The sequence below is a fragment of the Contarinia nasturtii genome, unplaced genomic scaffold, assembly GCF_009176525.2.
Source record: "Contarinia nasturtii isolate CC-2019 unplaced genomic scaffold, AAFC_CNas_1.1 Cnas_scaffold_533, whole genome shotgun sequence".
Lineage (NCBI taxonomy): Eukaryota > Metazoa > Arthropoda > Insecta > Diptera > Cecidomyiidae > Contarinia > Contarinia nasturtii.
Window position 1 is genome coordinate 284,941 of NW_022197885.1, and position 21,022 is coordinate 305,962.

Genomic DNA, 21,022 nt, shown 5'->3' on the forward strand with positions numbered 1-21,022 from the left:
CTGTCGCCATACATTCGGATCTTCGGCAGCGCACGAAGTGCTCCGAACGCACAACGAAAGCACTAGCGATGCGCATCAAATGATGCAAGCATCATTCAATTGCTCGCATAAATGTATGTCTTTCTGAACGCTTGTGCTTCGGGAATGCTTGCACAAAATTGATCGAAATTGGAAAATGGGTTGAATGTTATTAAGTTTATCTAATGTGTAATATAATTTGCTTGTTCACAAATTTGTTGTACGTTGTCGCTGGAAGACTTCAAATTTGCTGAACAAAATGTTCCATAGCCATATCACATTGCTTTAAGATGTGAATGCACACATTTTTCCATTTATATTTGATGGTGTCTTAAGTACATGACAACCATGATGTGGTTATAGTCCCTTAAGGAGTGAAAATTCGTCATCTCTTTCTCTTCCCCCTTCCTCTCTCTTTGCTGCTTCCAACTAACAACAATTCGAATACATGGCCTTTGTGCAGTGTACATGGACACAATGTGCACATGTGTAATTACCATTTTCGGTTTCTTGGTGTGTGTGCACTGCAAATATTCGATGAATATAATAATAAATAATCGCCTTCAATTTGTGAATGGGCGAAACATGTTCATGGAGGCAGACGAAAGCAAGTTGTGCTTTGTGTCGATCTGCATGCCAAATAATCGTATTTTCAGGATGTTCCGCATTAAAAGTGAATCATGCATAAAGGACAAGCACAATGAATGCAGTAAACAAAAGCCATTCGCTTGTTCCATTTCAATCGTTCACAATGTTTAATGCAAAATACAAATCATAATCGTTATACGACTGCCCTTCACCCTTCATATTCACACAACAAAATATCGACAATAACAATCTACAATATATCGTGTATATCTATCTATAGTATATCGATTGCGGAATTAAACTGGATAATGGAACTGTCGATTTAATGGCGAATTACCAACATAAATGCATTGAACTATGACGATGATAGATGCTAATGTTGTTGAATCAATTCCGATACGTGATCTGACATGAAAATTTTGTCTATGCTAACTAATCTACAATTTATATAGAAATTTGTCTATCTAAAGATCTATGCAAGTCAAGTACCATCGATTTGTTCATTTTAATTTATGATTATGAAATTTCAACAGAACGATGGAATCCTATCATCGACTATCTCAATTATTTTGAACACTATGTTTGAGCCTAATCTCTGAGATTATTCCTTGGATTATTCTCATTGAAAATTCTACTAAAATTTAAAACATTTGAATATGATAGCTAATATTAGAGTTGCTTATCATGTATACCTGGAAGCCACTAGAAGTTGAAAAAAAAACACAATGAATTTTTGGTTGTAGAGAGGAAAAGTTCTCAACATCATCACTTCAAATTGCTATTGCAGAGCTATTGGTAGATTGAGAAAGTTTCAAGTGATGATATAATAATTCTATCAATTAACAATATTTTCGAGTTCAGTGCAACAAAATACGGCAAATACAACAACAACAACAACAAAAAAACAAGTTGGTTGAAGTTCACTCGACCCGGTTGTACTGCACTCATGGATATAGTTTTTGAGATGAGAAAATCGTGAGGATTTGAAACAAAATTATGAAAAAACAATAATGTTCACTTAATGTGCGGATATAATTTCTTATGTCTACGAACTTTTGTCTATTTTTCAAATAAATTGAAAACAACGCTGTTTTCATTTCTCATTGAAGTCGTATTGAGGTCACTTTTTTATGAGTTGTATGCGATGCGCTTATAGTTTATTTACTATTCTTTCAAGCAATTTTTTCTGTGCACAAAAATGTTCAATGAAAATTGGAAGAAGCAAATAATAACAACGAAAATTAATGAAGAAAACTTTCTTACAACGAAAACAACTCAAATACAGCTCAACAAACTGCTCAAAACAATCGCCACTGAAGCAATAAATGCTAGAAATACATGCAAGCAGTAGTCGTGAAAACAAATGAAGAAAATAAAAACAGAAACAATTGCGATTATGATAAAAGTACATAAAAAATAATTGCTTCCTTTTTTTGCACGCATACAAGCGAGAGAAAAAAATGGGTTGTTACATTCCAAAAGGTGGCAACTGTATGAATGGCATTTAATTACTTTTTAATCACATTTTATACCTTATTCAATATCATTATGTTTTGCATTTCAAAGGAAATTATACACTTGTACGGAACAATTCATTTTTGCTCGATTTTATGTTTTGTACACTTTAAATTATGTGTACATGACCAATCGGCTGAAACATTCAGTAAGTGTAAATGTTCATCGGCTCAAGGGGAAATTGTGTCACGTTTTTGTTTTCGTTAAGCTGAGTGTCGTTAATCCAGTGTGAGTTCACGATATTCGTTTCGGCCAAATCGTTTTGTTGTAACAACATACACATATATGATTTGCGTGACGTAGTTCACCACGTCTCCGTGTCAACCACATTGTGATTGATTCTCTTACATGTATTACGAAAAAAAAGACTTTGTCTTGTAATTGGATGAGAGAGAGAGAGGAGAAAGAAAAAGACGCTTTCGAAGATAAATTGGATGCGACAGCGACCTTCCAACTTCACATAACCCCTCAAAATAGCACACGAACCAAATAGTCTGACAGTCAGACAAGCCACAATAAGATCCCATCCTCTGTATGTACTCCTTGATTATGTAGTTTTTGTTTCTGTAATTTTGGTAAGTGTGAAATTAGCATATCTCATGTCTGCAAACATGATTGGATTGATTGATATGAACACACACCAAAATCGATTGTGTTTTGCGTGTATTTTTACACAATTTCCATTTGCATTGCTTTATTCTTCGATTGCGTGCTATCGTTTCTCACGAATGCTATAACCACTGAATTTTATTATGAACGATACCAAATACCGAATGAAATAAATCCAAAGCAAAAAAAGGGTGGTAGAAAATTAATTGTATTTACTCTCTCACTCATTCGTGATTGTCATTCATTGTTATAATTTAGCAAGCGTTGTGCTTCGCAATGTATTGCAGAATGGATGGATGTAAATTTAATTGTACGGTTGGCGGTAACGTACAAAGGTGTAAAACTTGAACATAAAATCTCTCTTTCGAATTACCCAAATGCTCGACAGCTTTATATGTATACGTCATACGCAGTATATATTCGTTGAACATGATTTTCGCATCCGTCAAACACAGTACCCGTTGCTCTGGTGAAACTAATTGAAGCGTTGAAATGATGTTATTTTCCATCAATTTCAATCAGATTTGTAGCGCATCGGATTGTTAAGGCTCGTCTTGTTTCGAACACAACATCATTTTCATTGATGTTACATTGGCATTCTTTGTTGAGCACAACAAAGTTGGCTTTATAATATTTTCTTGCACAATATCACGTTAAACTGTGAAAGAAATCGAATCGGCGAATTGTACAAACGTGAACAAAAGGGATAACATAAAAATGGCCGGGACTGAGATTGAGTTTAATTAACTTTTATGTTTAAACGTAACGAAAACGTATTTTTGAAGTATCCGAGGTTTGGTTTGCTGCTTTGTACATGCTCATCAATTTTTTTTTCTTCTCTGTAGTGTATCTCTTCAATAAAAAATAGTTGAATGTACATGATTTTCCACGAATTTCGTTGAATTGCCAAGCGCACGAACAGAACTTCTTCACTTATTTAATTTTTTTTCTCATCAGAACACAACTTTTCCATCTGAAATATGAACTAAGAAAAAAAGCGCAGAGTAGAAATGGTAACAATGTAAATTAAATAGTTCGGTCGATATCTGTGAAAAGAATGATGCTTTCCAAATAAATGAGGTCCTTCTGGCAGAGGTTCCAAATAATGAGGTCCTTCTTGGCAGTCAGCATTGTTGTGTGTGGAATAAAGTTTTCGTTGTTTTTTATCTTCAGTTTCTATCCTCGACTTTATTTTTACCTCCCCATCTCACTTTTTCTCCGCTTGTGTGTATGTTGTCTTTAGTGTGCTGCGACTAACTTTTCGGAATTTTGTTTCAAAAATGCAGAAGCAGTTTTTAATTACTAATTCAGTTAAGTTGCTTCAGCAGCATCACCGACGACGACGACAGCAACACTTAACTTAGTCAAAAGAATGTGACAACTTTCTATTTTAATAGTTTGAGAAATGTCGCAAAAACCTCGGTGTCTCTCTTTCTTTCTTGATACCAGATAGATACGTATGTATATGTGTGTGTGTGTGTGTGTGTGTGTGTGTGTGTGTGTGTGTCGTGCCCAGAATAATGTCAATTGTTTACAGGCGCGCTGCTTTCATTATTACATCGTACGATACAGTTCATGCAGTTCTTATTCACTGATTTCATTATTTGTTTTCCACTTTGGATCCAATTTAAGTGTCTTAGGAATCTCAAGTCCGTTTTTAACGAAATTATCGTGCTGACATAATGTATATTTATGCTCGCCACATCTTCACACAATTGAGCGTTTGCATGAAAATGTTATTGTTATTTTGTATGAAACTCGCATAAATTGCACTTTGTATACAATGTCACATCACATTTTACTTACTTTCATGTAAGTTACAGTGTTTATGATTCACACATATACACTTACAAAACTTTCAAGCGTTTCAATCTTTGGTAAAGTATAACTTTTCATCTCCATATATTGTAGCAGTGTTGTTGGCCGAATTGAACAGGTTTGGTTGGTGAGAAAAAGTTTGTTTGAGCACAGTAACATGACAAAAGAAAATCTCTAAGAAACAACACAACCGACACAAGATAGACATAGATACATGCAAAACAATAATAAAACTCCTCCAGAAAGGCACTATCATTGAATAGAAGACTCATACGTACTCATTCAAACTCACACACACACGCACATTATATTTTGTTGTCTTGAAACTAACCGACAATATTCTGTTGCTGAAAATACTGAACTTTGAAAATGAAAGCTGTCAGTTCAACAAAACTGCAACACATGTTCCATTCACTTCTGAGAAATTCCCGAAAATTTCACATGTTAACTATACACATTTTCTGTTTTCGAGCAAATAAATTAAATAACATACAAGTGCAAATACAACAAGAATCAACTGAACTTGTCACATTTTATGTGAAGAAAAAAAAACGAATTTGGTCATAAGCCTGCAGTTTGAAAAGTTCAAAGGTAAATCAAGCATACGATTCAAGTGAAGAAAAAACTATCCTGCATAGATTTCAAAATATCCGTATTTTGATATTGTGTTCTATGCTCATTTCCTGATGTCACCATCGGTCTGAATGTGATGGTAGAAGCGCAAAGAGCTGTCACTCACAGTTGAGCCATATGTACAAACACACAACTTTATTATTGCTGTGATTTGTGTTTTACTCTTTTTGTATTTTTTTAAAAGTTGATACAAAATAGCAGTACCGACTTCTACAGCTTATCATTAACGAACAATATGATGTGTCATTCAATTTCTTATTGATCGTTCATATCGATGATGAACAGTTCAATTTTTGTCAAAAAAATGTACATTAGGTGAATGACGATGATTGATGGTGGTCAATTTTAATTGAAATAAGGATTCGATAAATATAATATAGTTGATTTTTTATCAGCTTCATTTCAAGATGAGCTCAATTTATATCGCAACAAATATTGTATATGCATCCTTTCAAGTGATCATAATACGAATTGAATCAAATGAATTGAATTTTTAAATTTCAATACAATGGAAAATTCACGAAAATAATTTTGCTTGATAAGATTCTTAAGTTAAGAAGGTTCTAATAATGAAGCCATCTCAAAACATGTCGATCAGTAATGTAGAGTGTGGGTCCGACCCACTATGGCATCCGAAATTTTCAATTTTACATCAGATAAACATTAAAATCAATATTTTAAGTAAAAAGGTACTCGCTTCCAATTTTCATAAACAATAATTTGTGGAGTGAATCATTTTCAACTTTATTGATTTTTGGTCGATTTTATTTGTTTTTTATCATTCCAATCTAAATTGATTAAATTCGACAAATATTGAATAAGACAACTAAAATAAATTCAAATGGGCTGAAAAAACAGAACCAAATCAATAACCAACATTTCATGTAGTGTTAAAAGTTAGTCTTATTAACTCTTCCTATGATAAAAGTGAGCCTTCTGAGAATCTGAGCTCACAGAATAATGCTATAGATCAAACAACGGGACTGCAGTTTTTATTAAAATGTAGAAGCAATACAATTGTCTGTGCTCTCTTTGAAATTTCACCTTTTAGCACCTATTTAACTGTATTAATTTGTGTAACTGTTTCAATCAAATTAAACGGAATCCCTGTTGACTGAAGTTGGTAAGCCGGAATTACTGTCATGACAATGGTATCTCCACAGATAAATGAAATTTATCATCATTTGCTCGTTCATCGCGGCAAGCATGAATTTCAATGCTTTCTCCCGCATTGTTCACCATTCAAATACCATCATTTCACCGTGACAAAATATTTACAATGAATGATATTTCTCAGATATTCAGCATTTATACACCTATACCTATATTCAAGTGCTTTTCGGTTTTTGTATTTATTTCACTGTTTACGCGAATGGAATGATCACAATGTGCAACCTAATTAGATGCATAAGATACCAAGTGAAATGTGGGAAATGGATTTGAATGACCCCCTATCTATCATTGTGGCAAAAGCTTCAACTAATAAATAAACTCGGGTTATTGTTTTCAATTGTTCAGTTCGTTTCATATTTTGAATTGGTTTTGTTTTCCCATTCGTTCATGCTATTGTTCCCATTTGTGTTTGGCGCTCAAACAAGTGCGCGCCGCACATCCCACAATTGTTAATTAGTTGAAGCTTTTAGGCATTGCACAGTTCGATGGATTTATACATACAACCGGAATTTATTTATTTTTTGTTCCTCCTGGATTTTTTGCGGTTCTCGCATTGAATGGAGTTATCCAGTTATTAGTGAGCATTGAAGATAGAAAATTTGTTTTATTTCCATTAATTACCATTGCTGCCATAAACACAAAATCCGTAGCACAGAGAATAACAATTGTATGGTTTTACATTTGTATAGTATAGAGTACGTGAAATAAACACTTGATGATCACGAATCGGCAGAATAGAAACTACACATTGGTTAAGCTACTAAATTCACTCATTAGAATGGCTCATTTTGTGCTCGTCGCTTTACTATCCCACTCTGCCGTAGGCATAAAATGACGATTTGTTAACGCAGACGATATTGTTCACACCATTCACTACAATTACAATTAAACTAAATATACATATAGATAGGTGTGCATTGCTCTGTGCATGTGAATCCATTTGGCTTGATTACACATATTCTTATTTACTGACAGTTTAACCCTTCGATGACCAACTCACACCGGCAAAAGCTACTGTTTTTCCATCTTTTCCTTCATCTTTTTTCTTCTAGAACTATTTTGAAAAGATTCGAATTCAAATGGTCGCAAAAACACCAAATGGACGTCAAAGGGTTAAAATCACGATACAAGCACTAACCCAATCTCATATGGCATTTGCTGAGTTCAACAGTTCTCTGCTTTCAGTTCCTGGAAATTGTTGTATTTGCTTACCGAAATCGATTTATTTCATTCATTGCATTAGTCGAGAGAATTGAACATCAACTAGTTCATCAGAACAAAAAAATCGTATGAATTTTAATGCGCAGTGTGGCTAATCTCACGGCACTCCCATTTGTTTTTCAACTATTTCGAGGAAATATATATGCATTGGCTTTTGCTTTCATTTATATTTATGCGAGTTTCAATTTTCATATATTTGCAAATCACTTTCACGTCCAAGACATGCGAAATTCTAATAATTGTATGGAGAAAATCGATTGTTTGTGCAAAATTCATCATCATAAAGTATGAATTTGATTAAAATTGGCGAAATACAAAGAACTGATTGCCCTATTTCTATCGTGAAGAACGAACCAGGGCAACAACCCAATCACACATAAATTTGAGCTTCACTCTTGACAAATAAACGCCAACGCTAGGATTTCATTAGAAATCCAACAGAATGACTTCATTGAATAGATACTTGCGCCATATAATCGATGTGATTCGAAGAAAACTTCACTGAAATCGCAATTCTAGGCATTTTACTTACCAGAAACAATTTAGAATTGTGAGTTATTCGATCTTTGTGTTCGTTTGATTTCTGAATGCAATCGCATTGTCTTAATTTGGTATATTGTTGCCATGGGCGATCATATTCTTACAATGGTATTCTCACAAATATTTGCTGAACATGAGTTTTCTACTCTCTGTGATTAAATGCCGACAGACAAGTGATATTGTTGTTGTTGAAGAACGTAACGTTTCGGGCAAGGAAAAAAAGCGTGTCTCGTCATTTCGTAATTCACTTTATTCGCTTCAACGGTATGAATTTCGAGACAAAACGTGTATTGTCATAAATCCTATCCAAATTCCAATAAAACAATGCAAATTGAATAAATTTCAATATAAATATTGTGATTCGAAGAAAAATTCTGCTGAAAGCTGAAAATTTTGGAAACGAATTGAAATAAATATATGTAAGCTTCTTGACTTTTATTCGTCGCAATGGTTGTTAGTATAATGATTTGCTTGTGATCAAAATGAAGAGAAAAAAAAAGCAAAGGAAAAATGAAAAAATATCCAAAAAGTTGACAACAAATGATATATAATCGCATGACAGTACATATGAGAATGAAACATTAGCAGAATACAACATATTTGTCGCATACACTTGGCGGCCATGTTACATTCTTCGTATTCTTTCATTCAGATGTCATTTAAAAGTTGTTGTTCTTATTATAATTCACGCGACCTCTAATCGCCCATCAATTTCGATATATTCCCTTCACAATCCGATTGTGTGTATGGCTCGCCGCATAAATATCGCACCTAGACGATTTCGTTGAATTTTTTATGATTTGTTTTCATAAATAATATTTGCATTACTAATCTACATTTATTAGCGCACAAATTGTCTGCTCTACGATTCTATTTGGGCCATTGTTGAGAGAAAAAAAACATCTTCCATGTTGTTGTCACACTCAGAAGCACTTCGTTGCGATGGTTGCTTACCGTACGATACATAACAAAGCACTCAAAATGTGCTTTCAAGCAATCACAATCGGATATTCATGAATCATTGCGACACACATTTCAGATGATAAATATTTAACCGTTTGTTATGATAACACCAATATCGAGAAAAATTACAGAGATTTCGCACCTAAAAACCGGGCAAGGGAAAAAACCCGTCACCCCTTCGGCAGTCAACCCGAATGGAAATGAAAATAAAAAGCCAAAGAGTGTATGTCGAGAGATGTGACACACAAGATAAAAAACGGAAAAAGCGTAACAAGCACATAAACCGCACAGCAACCAAACATCACATATACCTACATCTACAACAATTTCAAAAGAAGCATAGCAAAATTGAACACTAAGTTGAACATAGATAAATATATATATGTATGTATAAATACGATATGGGATGCAATACGATCATACATGGGATGTTGAAAGCACTCACTTTATTTATACAGAACAAACAATATCAAGAAAAATGAACGAGTAATCATATTAAAATTTATGTGCACGAACCCAACAAAAATAGATCCAGAACGTATGCATGCACACTATAGTACAGGTTGCATCCATAAAAGTGGAGTTACTTGCAAATGGCCATATAATAAATAACATCTGAAATGGGTATTACCTTCGTTCATTCTGGGTCGTGCATTGAATATTCGATTTGTGCAAATGCACTGTGAATGAAGAAGGATTTTTAGCGCCGAAAAAAGGCTAATGACCATTAATATCGGCGATTTACCTGAATCACTCTAAAAGAGTACTATAAACCACAAAAAATGTTTAAAAAAAGAGAAAAATTTCAAAGGTTTCACACATAAATCCAAAAGAAGTTTGTGAATTTCGAATTTTCATCAGCGACTATGTGTGGGCCGCTTAAGAGCGAGAGGATTCGCTTCGATTCGATGTTGATTTATTTACACCAATTTATTCAAATGATTGAAAAATCGGTCACAGCTTGAAACCACTGACATTCAATTCGAAATGGCACGACAACGACTTTGCATCGCCAACACTCTCACTGCACGTCTTCCAACTGTACTACAATCAACGCATATGTATGTACATATGTATGGGTGTAATCAAACTCAATGTTATTTTCTGCATTGTACCGAATTCAGTGATGTAAAAGTCATAGTTTAATGTGTCTGTCACATTGAGTTGCGATAAATTATGAAGGATTTGATTGCAAAAACCGTCGCTGTACCACTCATTTTATTAACAACAACGACGACGACGACAACAAAAAAAGTAATGCCGGAGATTAAAGGCAGGCAAGGCAAATGAGAAAAGAAATCACGAAAATGAAGCCATGCAACATATCATTTAGTGTGTGGCAGCCAACCTGATGTCGACACGTCAAATTGCCATATATATTACGTCTGATTTCCAAGTCGTTTTTTCTCCTTTCCATCTCTCTTTGGTCGGTTGTTGGTCTTCGTTCTCATGTTACATTGTTGTAATGCTTGCCTGTTTGCTACTTCAGCCAGTAATCGCTTTTCGATCAGAGGCAAACATGGTCGGTGTGTGTATTTTATGTTTACGCTTATTTTTTTCTCTCTAGCAAACATGAAAGACGCCAAATCATTCTTATTACGACATTTCTCTCTCAATCGTCTTGCGAGAACGCATTCAATTTTCCTAGGATTTTTTTGACACATCTAAACACAAATAATATAATTCAAAATTCAAGTGACGTTGTCGTCATGCCAGTACTGCAATCTGAACTGCGTTATTCGAAGAACTCTATCTTCCACAGAGTCTGTAGCCATGAATTTCGAGAAAAAAAAACCAAATGTTTTTTATCGTTCCGCTAAATATGCTAAAAAACAACGAGCAGTCATATGCGCCCACAGATTTTGTCGACGGTTTTTTTTTCCGTTGCTTGCTTTTGCTCAAGCATCATTTCAGTTTAGTGCGATCACAATGATTGTACAATGTATATTGCAACCATAAAAATAACTTTTCAGTTGAAATTATATGCGCGTTTTTCACTCTTTCGTTGAATAAAAAGTATATGGAGAAGGAGACACAGAGAAATATGTGAAAGAGGCAATGATAATACCGCTGTGCATTGGTTGTCCATTTGAGGAATGAATCCAAACCAAACTCGTCTCGGTTTACCCAGTTACAATTCACATAATTTCCATAGCAATTGAGCATTTATTGCATGTTTGAAGTAGCATTTGCAAACAAACGATATGAATTTCAAATGTTTTGAAAGCTCTTTATTCACGTGAATTCATTTAAATCATCAACAATCCATACATGGCGAATTTTGATTAATTGGACGTTTTCTGGTGTATTTCAAAGAACACTTTATTGAATGAGAAATTGTAATAAATTCTTCGAATTGCTGGGATAAAATCACCTCTTTACATTTATTTTTTTTAAATGTTAATAATTGCGTCAACTCAAAATGCAAAACATCTCGGCACTTGCAATCAATTTCAATTTCTTCTGGCTGAAAATTGCGTTGAACAGCTGTGGTTTTATCTTGAAAATCACAGTATTCGCCAAATGTGTCTTAAAAAAGTGTATGCATTGTGTGTTTTTTGTCTTCAATTTTGTAGCTTGTATTCGCTTTAAGACACACAAACGTGTTTGACAATTATGGCGTTGGATTTGTCTGCAAGCAGAGAACGCGTTTTTATCACGCTGTTATTGTTTTGACAAAAAAGTACGCAATCATGATTGTATTCAGTTCAATAAGCAACATTTTACACTTGAATTATTTGCACCCAAAAGAAAGAGCGGTGTTCACGTCAAAAAAACACATCAACGACATAAGAAAAACTTAATTTCGCCGAAACGCCTTCATAAAATCGGAATATTAAATTGTATATATGTGTATGCAGACGCGCGCACATTCACAGGGTGTTGACGTTTGCAATTTCAAAATGTTTTGATTAGGAGAAAAATCAGCAAAAAATGTGCGCATAATAAATAAGCTTTGTTTTTTTTTCGTTGCTGTTGTTGCTTATTATTGTTCGAGCATTGTTGACGCTTTGACCATCGATGCAGAATGGTGACCTGCATTTCATATTCAAATTAATTCAGTATTCGTTTTTCTGATTGTTTATGAAATCAATTTGGATGCATGTGCGTGAACGAACGCTTTAAACGTGCCCATCGTTGATATTTTCTCCCCTGTAATTCGTCTCAGTTTTTCAATACGACCAAAAGACGCATGCTGTGCAGACATTTAGTTTTTATTATTAATAAATTCGTATTATTTTTACGTCAGAATGCTATCGAATGTTGCAGCAGTGAAGCATAAGCGACCGAAAAATAAAAATAAATGAGACACGATCGATATTATACAGTATTCGATTATTGCGCTGAAAGCAAACAATAATCATAACTTAAATAAATACGCACAACGAGAGAATAACGAGAAATCAAATGTCAAAAATTAGTAATAAAAATCAATTACACTTGATTTATTAATGGAATAAGAATTCGCTTGTATAAAGTATATATATAGGTCCGACTGATTTGGTTGTCATGACCGGCTGCTGATAATTATATTTTTATGACATATTTTGTTGTTTGGTCGTCACAAAAAGTTCCTGGCATTTCTATATTTAGGTAAATCGTCTGAAAAGAATTATCCGATTTCGTTAGCAGTTAATTTCAATATTTACGAATTAATGAGTATAACGCAATATAAATAGGTTCTTGTGCTCTGTGACCTTAAATCCAAAATATCCAAAAGCTCGAAATTCAACGAATAGTTGAATATAAAACTGTGAAATTTCAAGATTTTCCCATTCCTCGAACAATTAAAAAGCTCAGGTTTTTTGATGACGTTAATCTATACATTTCAAGTGAAATTCATGCAACGCAATAAATGTTGAGTATGGACTATGTAAGCTAAAGTATTGCCTCGTTCAGGTTATTGGACTGAAAGAAAATCCAAACGAAACGAGTGTTTATTTTGCTTGTGAAGTTGCTTCAGTGCACATGAAAAAAAGAACCGTATGCAAAATGTGATGTTTAGATGAAACGGATTTTAAATATGATGGATTACATACTCATGCATCATAGTTGGTTGACACACGAGTAAAAATGTAACCGTTCTTAAATAACGTTGGAATATATATACACTGAACACACTCATACTCCCATAATGAATCTTTTTCGAACATTGGATGAGTTTCTTGGGATAAATAAACAATAATCTTTCATTGGATTTACTCGTCATGTGCTGAAAATTACTTATTTTATCATCATTTTTGATGAGATCAGAGAATTACGAGCATTATACACTTATATGTATATATTATGTCGAACGATATGAACTTTGTTTATTATAGACACGTTCGTCGCTCGGCAAAATGTACCTCTTATGCACTGGCATTTAAGTTTCATTCAATCTGATTGGGGTTGAAAACTATGATTTTTTAATGCTTAAGCTTTATTATAGAATATCATCCGCAGGGCTAACATAGAGATGAAAATAATCGTTTTTCTTTAAATGAAAAAAGATTCTTTAAAATGTTTACATTTATCATTTCTAGGAATTTCTAGGTTATTTTTGCAAGGCTCACAAAAAGTTATCTCGGATTTAAATTGGTTTTTAAATGATTTTTTTTTTTGCTTCTAATTTGTTCATTATTTTATTAATTTTCAAGTGAAAACCATCATGGAATAAAAATGGTGTTCCTGAAATAAACAAAATAAAGTCAACTCAAATTCGATTGCCGCAATTTTCGATGAGCAATTCACCATCACAATTGATTTTGGTATTTTCTGCCAAATTAACTTGATTCATCTATATCAAAGTTGATTTGAAGAAAAAGAGCCTTGAAAGTGGTTGCAATTTTTTTCCGTCTGTATACAGCTATAGCGCACGTTGTATTTAATTTTTTTCATCTCTACTTTTCTGGTCAAAGTTCTACCTGCTGCTGGAGAATGTTTTGTGTTGTTGATTTGGAAGTAAGTTAGACAGAGACAGAAGCAATCGCTACCCAATAATTCAAAACAAACCCAAAATTAACAGATTCAAAGGCAAAAAAATGCGTGTGGGCTTTTGTTGTTGATGGACAAAATATTTTATTTGGGTATCGTCGTTTTCAACTATATACTTTTCGACATGTACAGAAAATGTGCCATGTTTCATTTTTTAAGGGTTCGAGTGGTTTCGCATACCAAACAATGAACGAAAGACGAAAAGTGTGAATCGAAACAAAGTTTTCTTATTGAAAAGGTTTCATTCATTGCTGAAGTTTCAATATGTGTGCGAATGTGAAGATCCCTCGAAAATGTGTGGTGCGTTTCTGTGGATTTTTTTTGCATGAGTTGTTTTTGACCTGCGAAAAATCCATTTGGCACTGCAGATATTTCCACTTAACAGCAGACACAATCTTACACACGCAATGTGCTCGAAACAATGGTCTAGCCGTCATTCAACAAAAACAACAACAAAGAAATAACAAATTTTTCACGTCGACTTTAATTATTTCCATTCACAAGATTCCTTATTTTAAAAAAACCTTCTTATATTTTTCCAGTGTTATTTTTTTTTTGCTTTGTTTGACTATTCAACGTTTTTTTTTTTATTTCGATGAGCAATGCTAATGAAAACAAAACCATTAGACCCTTTTGCATGCGTTCAAACTGTGTCGACAAAGCAGAGCCAATTTATACTTTTACATTTTAACTCTCGCGTCAACGCATTAAAATAAAAGAGAATCTAACTTTATAAATATACGAAAATAATTGAATTCTTTTATCATAGGACTTGTTTTTCGCTTTTTGTCGCAATCCCATACGGACTGACCTGTGAACAGTTTTTTTTAAAAAAGAATTCTGTGTAAAGGAGGAAACAACAAATATCTCATCGCGCACGCAACGAGAGAAGAAAAAAGTTGTCTATAGTAACTTTTCGAAAATTATTCGCAGAATTTGTGGGAAAATCTAGGCAAAAATAAAATGGTGTCGCATTCATAATAATTTTTTTTTTCGTCAGTGAATGTGAAGTCGTGACTTTTTACCCAGTTTGAACCCTAAGGCAAATGAGAAAAAAATCTTGGTTGGGTTCATTGTCGTCGTTGTCGTTGTATGTTTGCAACAGTTAAAATAAATTAAGTCAAAAGCTCAAATGACTATTACAACTTGAAAATGTGGAAAACTGGAAGTTGCCAATGACTACTGAATACACCGAATGGTTCAAAAAAAAAAGATGAAGAAACTGAAGTGAAAAATTTTTAAATGCTGCAAATACTTTCAAAAGTGTTACGCTGATGCTTAACATTTTCACTCCATCGAAATGAAAATATTTCGCAATCAACCCATTTTTTATGCAATTTTAGTGACTTCTTTTCAACAGAATTTCTCACATCGTTGAGAGATAAATGAAATATGCGATGCAAGATCGCGGAACGTCATCGTTGTTTTAAATTTCGAATAAAAGTCGTTAGTTCTCGTTTTTGCCCCATATTAATTGGTATCCAAGAATGAAGGATGGGTGTGTATGAGGTAGATGTGGGAGGGGAAAATGAGAGAGAACAGAGAAGAGGATGGAAAAAGTTGAAGAGAGAAACTTTGTTCACATTTACGTGTCGGATATATTGAAAGAATGATGAATCTCACGTGAAAAAACTTTACTCCCACTTCCCAGAAGCACATCATAATTCATTCGATTTTTTTGTTCTCGTGAAAACGATGCGTCGATTGCATGGCAATCAAGGCACATTTCTGATTCAAGACTATGAATTCCAAAACTTTTTTTCTCGACTACACTTCTACTATTACAAAATCGAAACGCTTGTGGCATATGATACGAGAACTTTTCACCATAAAAATTGGAAACAGTTTTCCGTAAATTCATTTCGAAGTCAACCGTGCGTTCGAAAGACAAAGACCAATTCGAGATGAAACTAGTAACAAAGCAAATATAAGCGCATAAATATTGATGTTGAAATGTTCACCATTTTTGTAATGCGTGCTCAGCCATCATCGGATGTGTTTGTATAAAACGTAGATTTCTATTCACAACGCAAAAATTATTTGGCATTTATCAGGCAATAAAATTGGTTTTGACACTGACACCCACTTTCATTAACCATAGTTGGCTTGAAATGGTACCCCGTGCTCGGGGCGTTATTTCGCACAATTTTAATTAGAAATGCAATGCAACCATTGCGAAGTGACTGCGGCGTGTAGCTCAATTTGCTCTTTTAATAACTAAGCACTGCACGCAAAATCTGATAAATAAGCACGTTGAAAGTAACTCGTGTCCAAAAGCCACTCGATTTCTATTTGAGTTTGCTCTTCACAAAATGCTTCCTATAAAGAGTCCACACTCAATTTCAACATTGTGACTGGATATTGAAACACGTTGTTATTCGTTTCAAACTAAAATAGAGGGTGACGCCATTACTCTTCGGCTTCAAATCGTTTTTTGGTGTGTTTGGAGAGGAAAATCACTCGTCATCTTCAATTTGTTCGCTGAAAAGATAGAAAGAGTGTATGTTTGAGAGAGAGTGCGAGAGAAAAAGAAAAGGACAGAGAAAAACACACTCGAATAATGTCAATGATGAAAAAAATGGGCTTTTGTTTACTCATTTCTCAAATAATCTGGTCTCATGTTTCACTGACTTAGGCCAAAGCTTATTGCAGTCCAGCATTTCTATGAGCTCTTCTTTTTGTCTCCAGCTGCTTTATGCCACTTTTTTTCCACTCACATTCGTTTGTTAATAGAATCTTGTTTCAGGCATGTTTCAATGTACAATCATCAAATTACGATTGATTTGCCACTCTTTTATTAACATCAGTCATTTGTATTCACTTCATACCTTTTTTACGGCTGCAAATAATGGTGGCTGCAGTTCAATATTCGTAATTTATAATGAAAAAAAAAAAACATAATCCTTTATTACTTGGTCGTTTATTATTCACTCGTTCTCGCTTTCACTCACATATCTGCCCCCTTTTTACAAATTAAAACCGATAAATCCTTTGTGCAGAGAAATAACATCCGATCGGCAATGGATTGCCGTCGGAGAAGTGGAAAAAAGAAGCCATCGTAGTAAATTACTTTTCGAGTTGAAGCAATTGGAATCTACTGTCCAATACCATTTCGATGGTTATTTCATTTTGCTAATACCACAATCGAATTCTGCATTCAAAATTAAATCGTTGACTCAATTTTTTGCTCACTATCTATTCGCATGCTATCGCGTTTCATATATACGAAGCCCAGCATTTTGTTTATTCACCATCACTCAATGACAAACTCATTCATCGATTGACAAATAGACGCAAACTGTTTAGTTCTAAGCGAATGACAAAGCATACAGACACATTGAGATTGGATGTATAAAAGTATACCATATCGGACACCACTCAAATTGACAAAATGTAGACAAAATACACTGTACATTGTAGAGATTTTGAGACGCGTTAAACGAAACCGATTTAGTAACTTAATATAAATCTCTTTCAACAAAACCTTATTATAGTACGACATTACTTCATTTTGGCTAATGTTTGTATTATTTTTTTGTTCCATCTTCATTTCTTCTCTTGTTTGTTTTTGTTATACAGTTGGTTCCAGAGATAGCAGCAGCAGTGGAAACAGCGGCAGCAGCACAAATCCAACCAAATATCCAGTGATGGTTTTTGTACATGGCGAATCATACGAATGGAATAGCGGCAATCCATACGACGGTTCAGTTCTAGCTTCCTACGGACAAATATTAGTTGTTACTATTAATTATCGCTTAGGAATATTAGGTAAGATAAATTGACCTTTTTTTCATCATGTTTCATGCGCTGTGTTGTTGAATACACCATACTGATGTTGGTATTTCCATTGGGTCGTCATCTAGCATTGCATAGAGTCGATCCAATGTTTTTTCGCAATAGATTTTATGTTGAGAAAGGTATCTTTTATTATGTATGAAAACATTGGAATTACGATTTTCTTCAAATTTACCAACACTTTTTACATCATAAATTAACACCTCGAATACACACATAAAGTTAACCGTAATTATGAACGTTCTTATATACACAAGTTTCTACATGTAAGGTAGGAAAAAGCACGATAGTCAGAACCATTCTTGGATACAACATAAACCGCCTGTGGCTATAGCAGTAGCACAAATACATTTCAATTGGATGAATGTGTCGATATAAGTGCTTTGCAGCATTACTGCATGTTTTATTTGCAGGTTCAAAGTCGTTTATTTAATTCGTTTGCCATTATTGCACGCCGTCATTACTATACCACTATTTCTCCATGAAGACCGCTCTCCCTCTCTTTTTCTCTTTTCACCGTGGAATCCTGTTGTAGAGTACACAATGACTCCTTTGACGAGCAAATTCTTTGGATAATCGCCGTTCAGTTGAGCGTGAAATGCTAAATATATTCAAGTATTTACCCTTCCCTCAATTCGGAATTACCGGAATTTATTGCCAACACTTGCTCACAAGGCGACGTTCACATATTGACACAACAAATATCAAACAAAAGATTTAAACTAATGAAATATTATTATCGAACAAAGAATAAAAAAGAGACATAGATCACGATTAAAGGTTGAAGCTAATTTCAATCTAAGAATCTCGACCAAATTATCTGCAAAGATGAATCGACTTAAAATTGGTATTCGAGATATTTTTGTATGTATGTATGTGTGTGTGTTTGTATAATTACTTAAAACATTAATTGCGTTTGCATCGCATTGATTGCATTCTTGTGGAAAATTGTAACGTATACCAATTATCTTACACCTGTGTATCTGATACTGTATGTGTGGAATGCGATGCTCAATCACATTTCAATTTATATCTCTCGCTACCTCCATCACGCTTTTCCTATCACTATTTCACTGGCGTTTGCGGTCAATGACAAATTTACGCAATCCAATCAGAAATAAATTGGTTGGAATTTAAAGGGGAAAAATCAATTTGCTCATTTGTTCAATACAACATAAAATGAATCATTGTAACATTATATTGATTCATTGAACACAAATCATTTGGATTTATAATAGTTATTTCAATCATATGCACCATCCCATCATCACTTTAATCACATACATTATGTTATAAATTATGTATGGGAACAGCATTTTCAATTAATTAATGCTCATCTTAATATTATTTAATTTATACGAACACAAAATAAACCGCCACAAATGTTTTATTTTGTTGAAAATAAAACTCCGTTGCTGGAAAACATCATCGTGGGAATCATCGGTTGTATTTTCTTCTTCAATTATATAGTGTATACTGTGTACGTGCATATGCGCCACGGCTATGCAAAGAATTTCAACCCAGTTATGGGAATATTATAATCTTTTTCTCTGGTATCGTCTACAGAATGCAGTCCGTATAACAGGAAAAGCAAAAAAAAAGAAATAAAATTTCTGTATTATGAGAAGAGGGTAGAAATAAGCGCACCCACAGCATATGCTCTTAAAGTCACTTTTGTACTACATATACCAATACTGCAACGAGACGTTCATTTATAATTTCTAGCCATCCGTGACGACTTATGTATATTTGCAGACAATATTCTGAGCTGACTGATCAGCCCAGTTTTACCGCAAATAAACAGTTCTATTTTCGTATTTTCGATGTCTACATTGGCGCTTTTGGCACCGAACGATGATTATCGTGCTCAACGAACGACATAATATATGTATCAAACGATTAAATTCTATAAAGCTTGACGACATTCGATGATGACAAAGATTATAGTTTCATGAAGTCGATTATTTGCCATCAATATTTAAATATTATGCCGGCAATTTGAATGTGTACCACAGAGATTTCACCGATTAACTAATGGAAGGACTTATGCATTAGAAATTGCATGGCAAAAAAAATAAAAACGAGCAATTCATTTTTGAATTAATCCCCAGCACAATATAATCGATTATTTATTTAAACAGCATACGTATAACTAAAATATTATAATCATTGTTCATTAAATTGGAAACGCTTTCTTTGAAAAGTTTTCACCGTTCACTAGAGAAATATAAATGTCAGTTTTCGATTTGAAAAAAACTTCATTTCTCACATCAAGTAGCTGTTGAAATGTTGTCTGACGGCCTGACGGCTCCCTTGCGGTTTTTACTGTAATTATAAGGAAATATTTTCATTTCGGTCGTGTTGTGCACAGGCATTATGTGCGCTCAGGCACACACATTTTCTCGGTTGCAGCATAAATGGCAGCAGCAATTCAAATAGTTCTGCTTTCATTTTGACTAGTTGAATGAAAGTGTTTATTGGATGATTTGCATGTGAATGAAGAAAATTGAGCGTACGCACAGGAGTGTCTCTCTGTGTGTGTTCCATTTCTTATCATTATATGAAGGCATTGAGTTTCTCGTACTTTTCTTTCTTTCATTCTTTCTGTCAATTGCTTTAGTTCTGTTTATATTTCATAAGTGTGTGGAAGTACATAAAATGTGTTGCTTGTGCTGGTGATGTTGTTGTTGTAGAGACAACATCGAGGTTGAGCATATTTTATGGTTGTGTCGTATGTAAATTGTGAATAATTTATATGCAAATTTCCATGATATGTCTTGGTGAGAACGATGCATACAAAATTACGTTCTGGCTGAGAGGCAAACAAACACATTTCACTCAAATAGTCAATTTAAACAAGCAATGCAAGTGCCGGAGAAGGGTAGAGCTAATCGAATATATAGTGTATGTGCAACAGTTTGGCTTCACTTTTTCAATTGTCTGCCTGCCTGGTTCACCTCACATTACAAATTTGCATGCAATGGCCAACCTTGAACGCCTCACAACATTGATTAATTGTTTCCGTTTCGGATACTTAGTACAAGTAATGAGATACTTATCGCATTATTGTGCGAAATGTTTTTTTCGGGGTGTGTAAAATAGAACTAGAGCCATCAAACACTAATGAGCGAACAAACAAAAACTAACAACAACCAAAAAAAGTCAGATTGAC

The 21,022-nt window shown here is 34.1% G+C and overlaps 1 protein-coding gene across 1 annotated transcript in view; it reads left to right on the forward strand.

Moving 5' to 3' along the window:
* LOC116339893 (neuroligin-4, Y-linked) overlaps positions 1-21,022 on the forward strand; it is a 174,196-nt gene that overhangs the window by 127,962 nt on the left and 25,212 nt on the right. Inside the window, exon 5 of the mRNA XM_031765976.1 lies at positions 17,635-17,823. Within this exon, the coding sequence (XP_031621836.1) occupies positions 17,635-17,823 (189 nt within the window). The remainder of the gene's footprint in view (positions 1-17,634; positions 17,824-21,022) is intronic.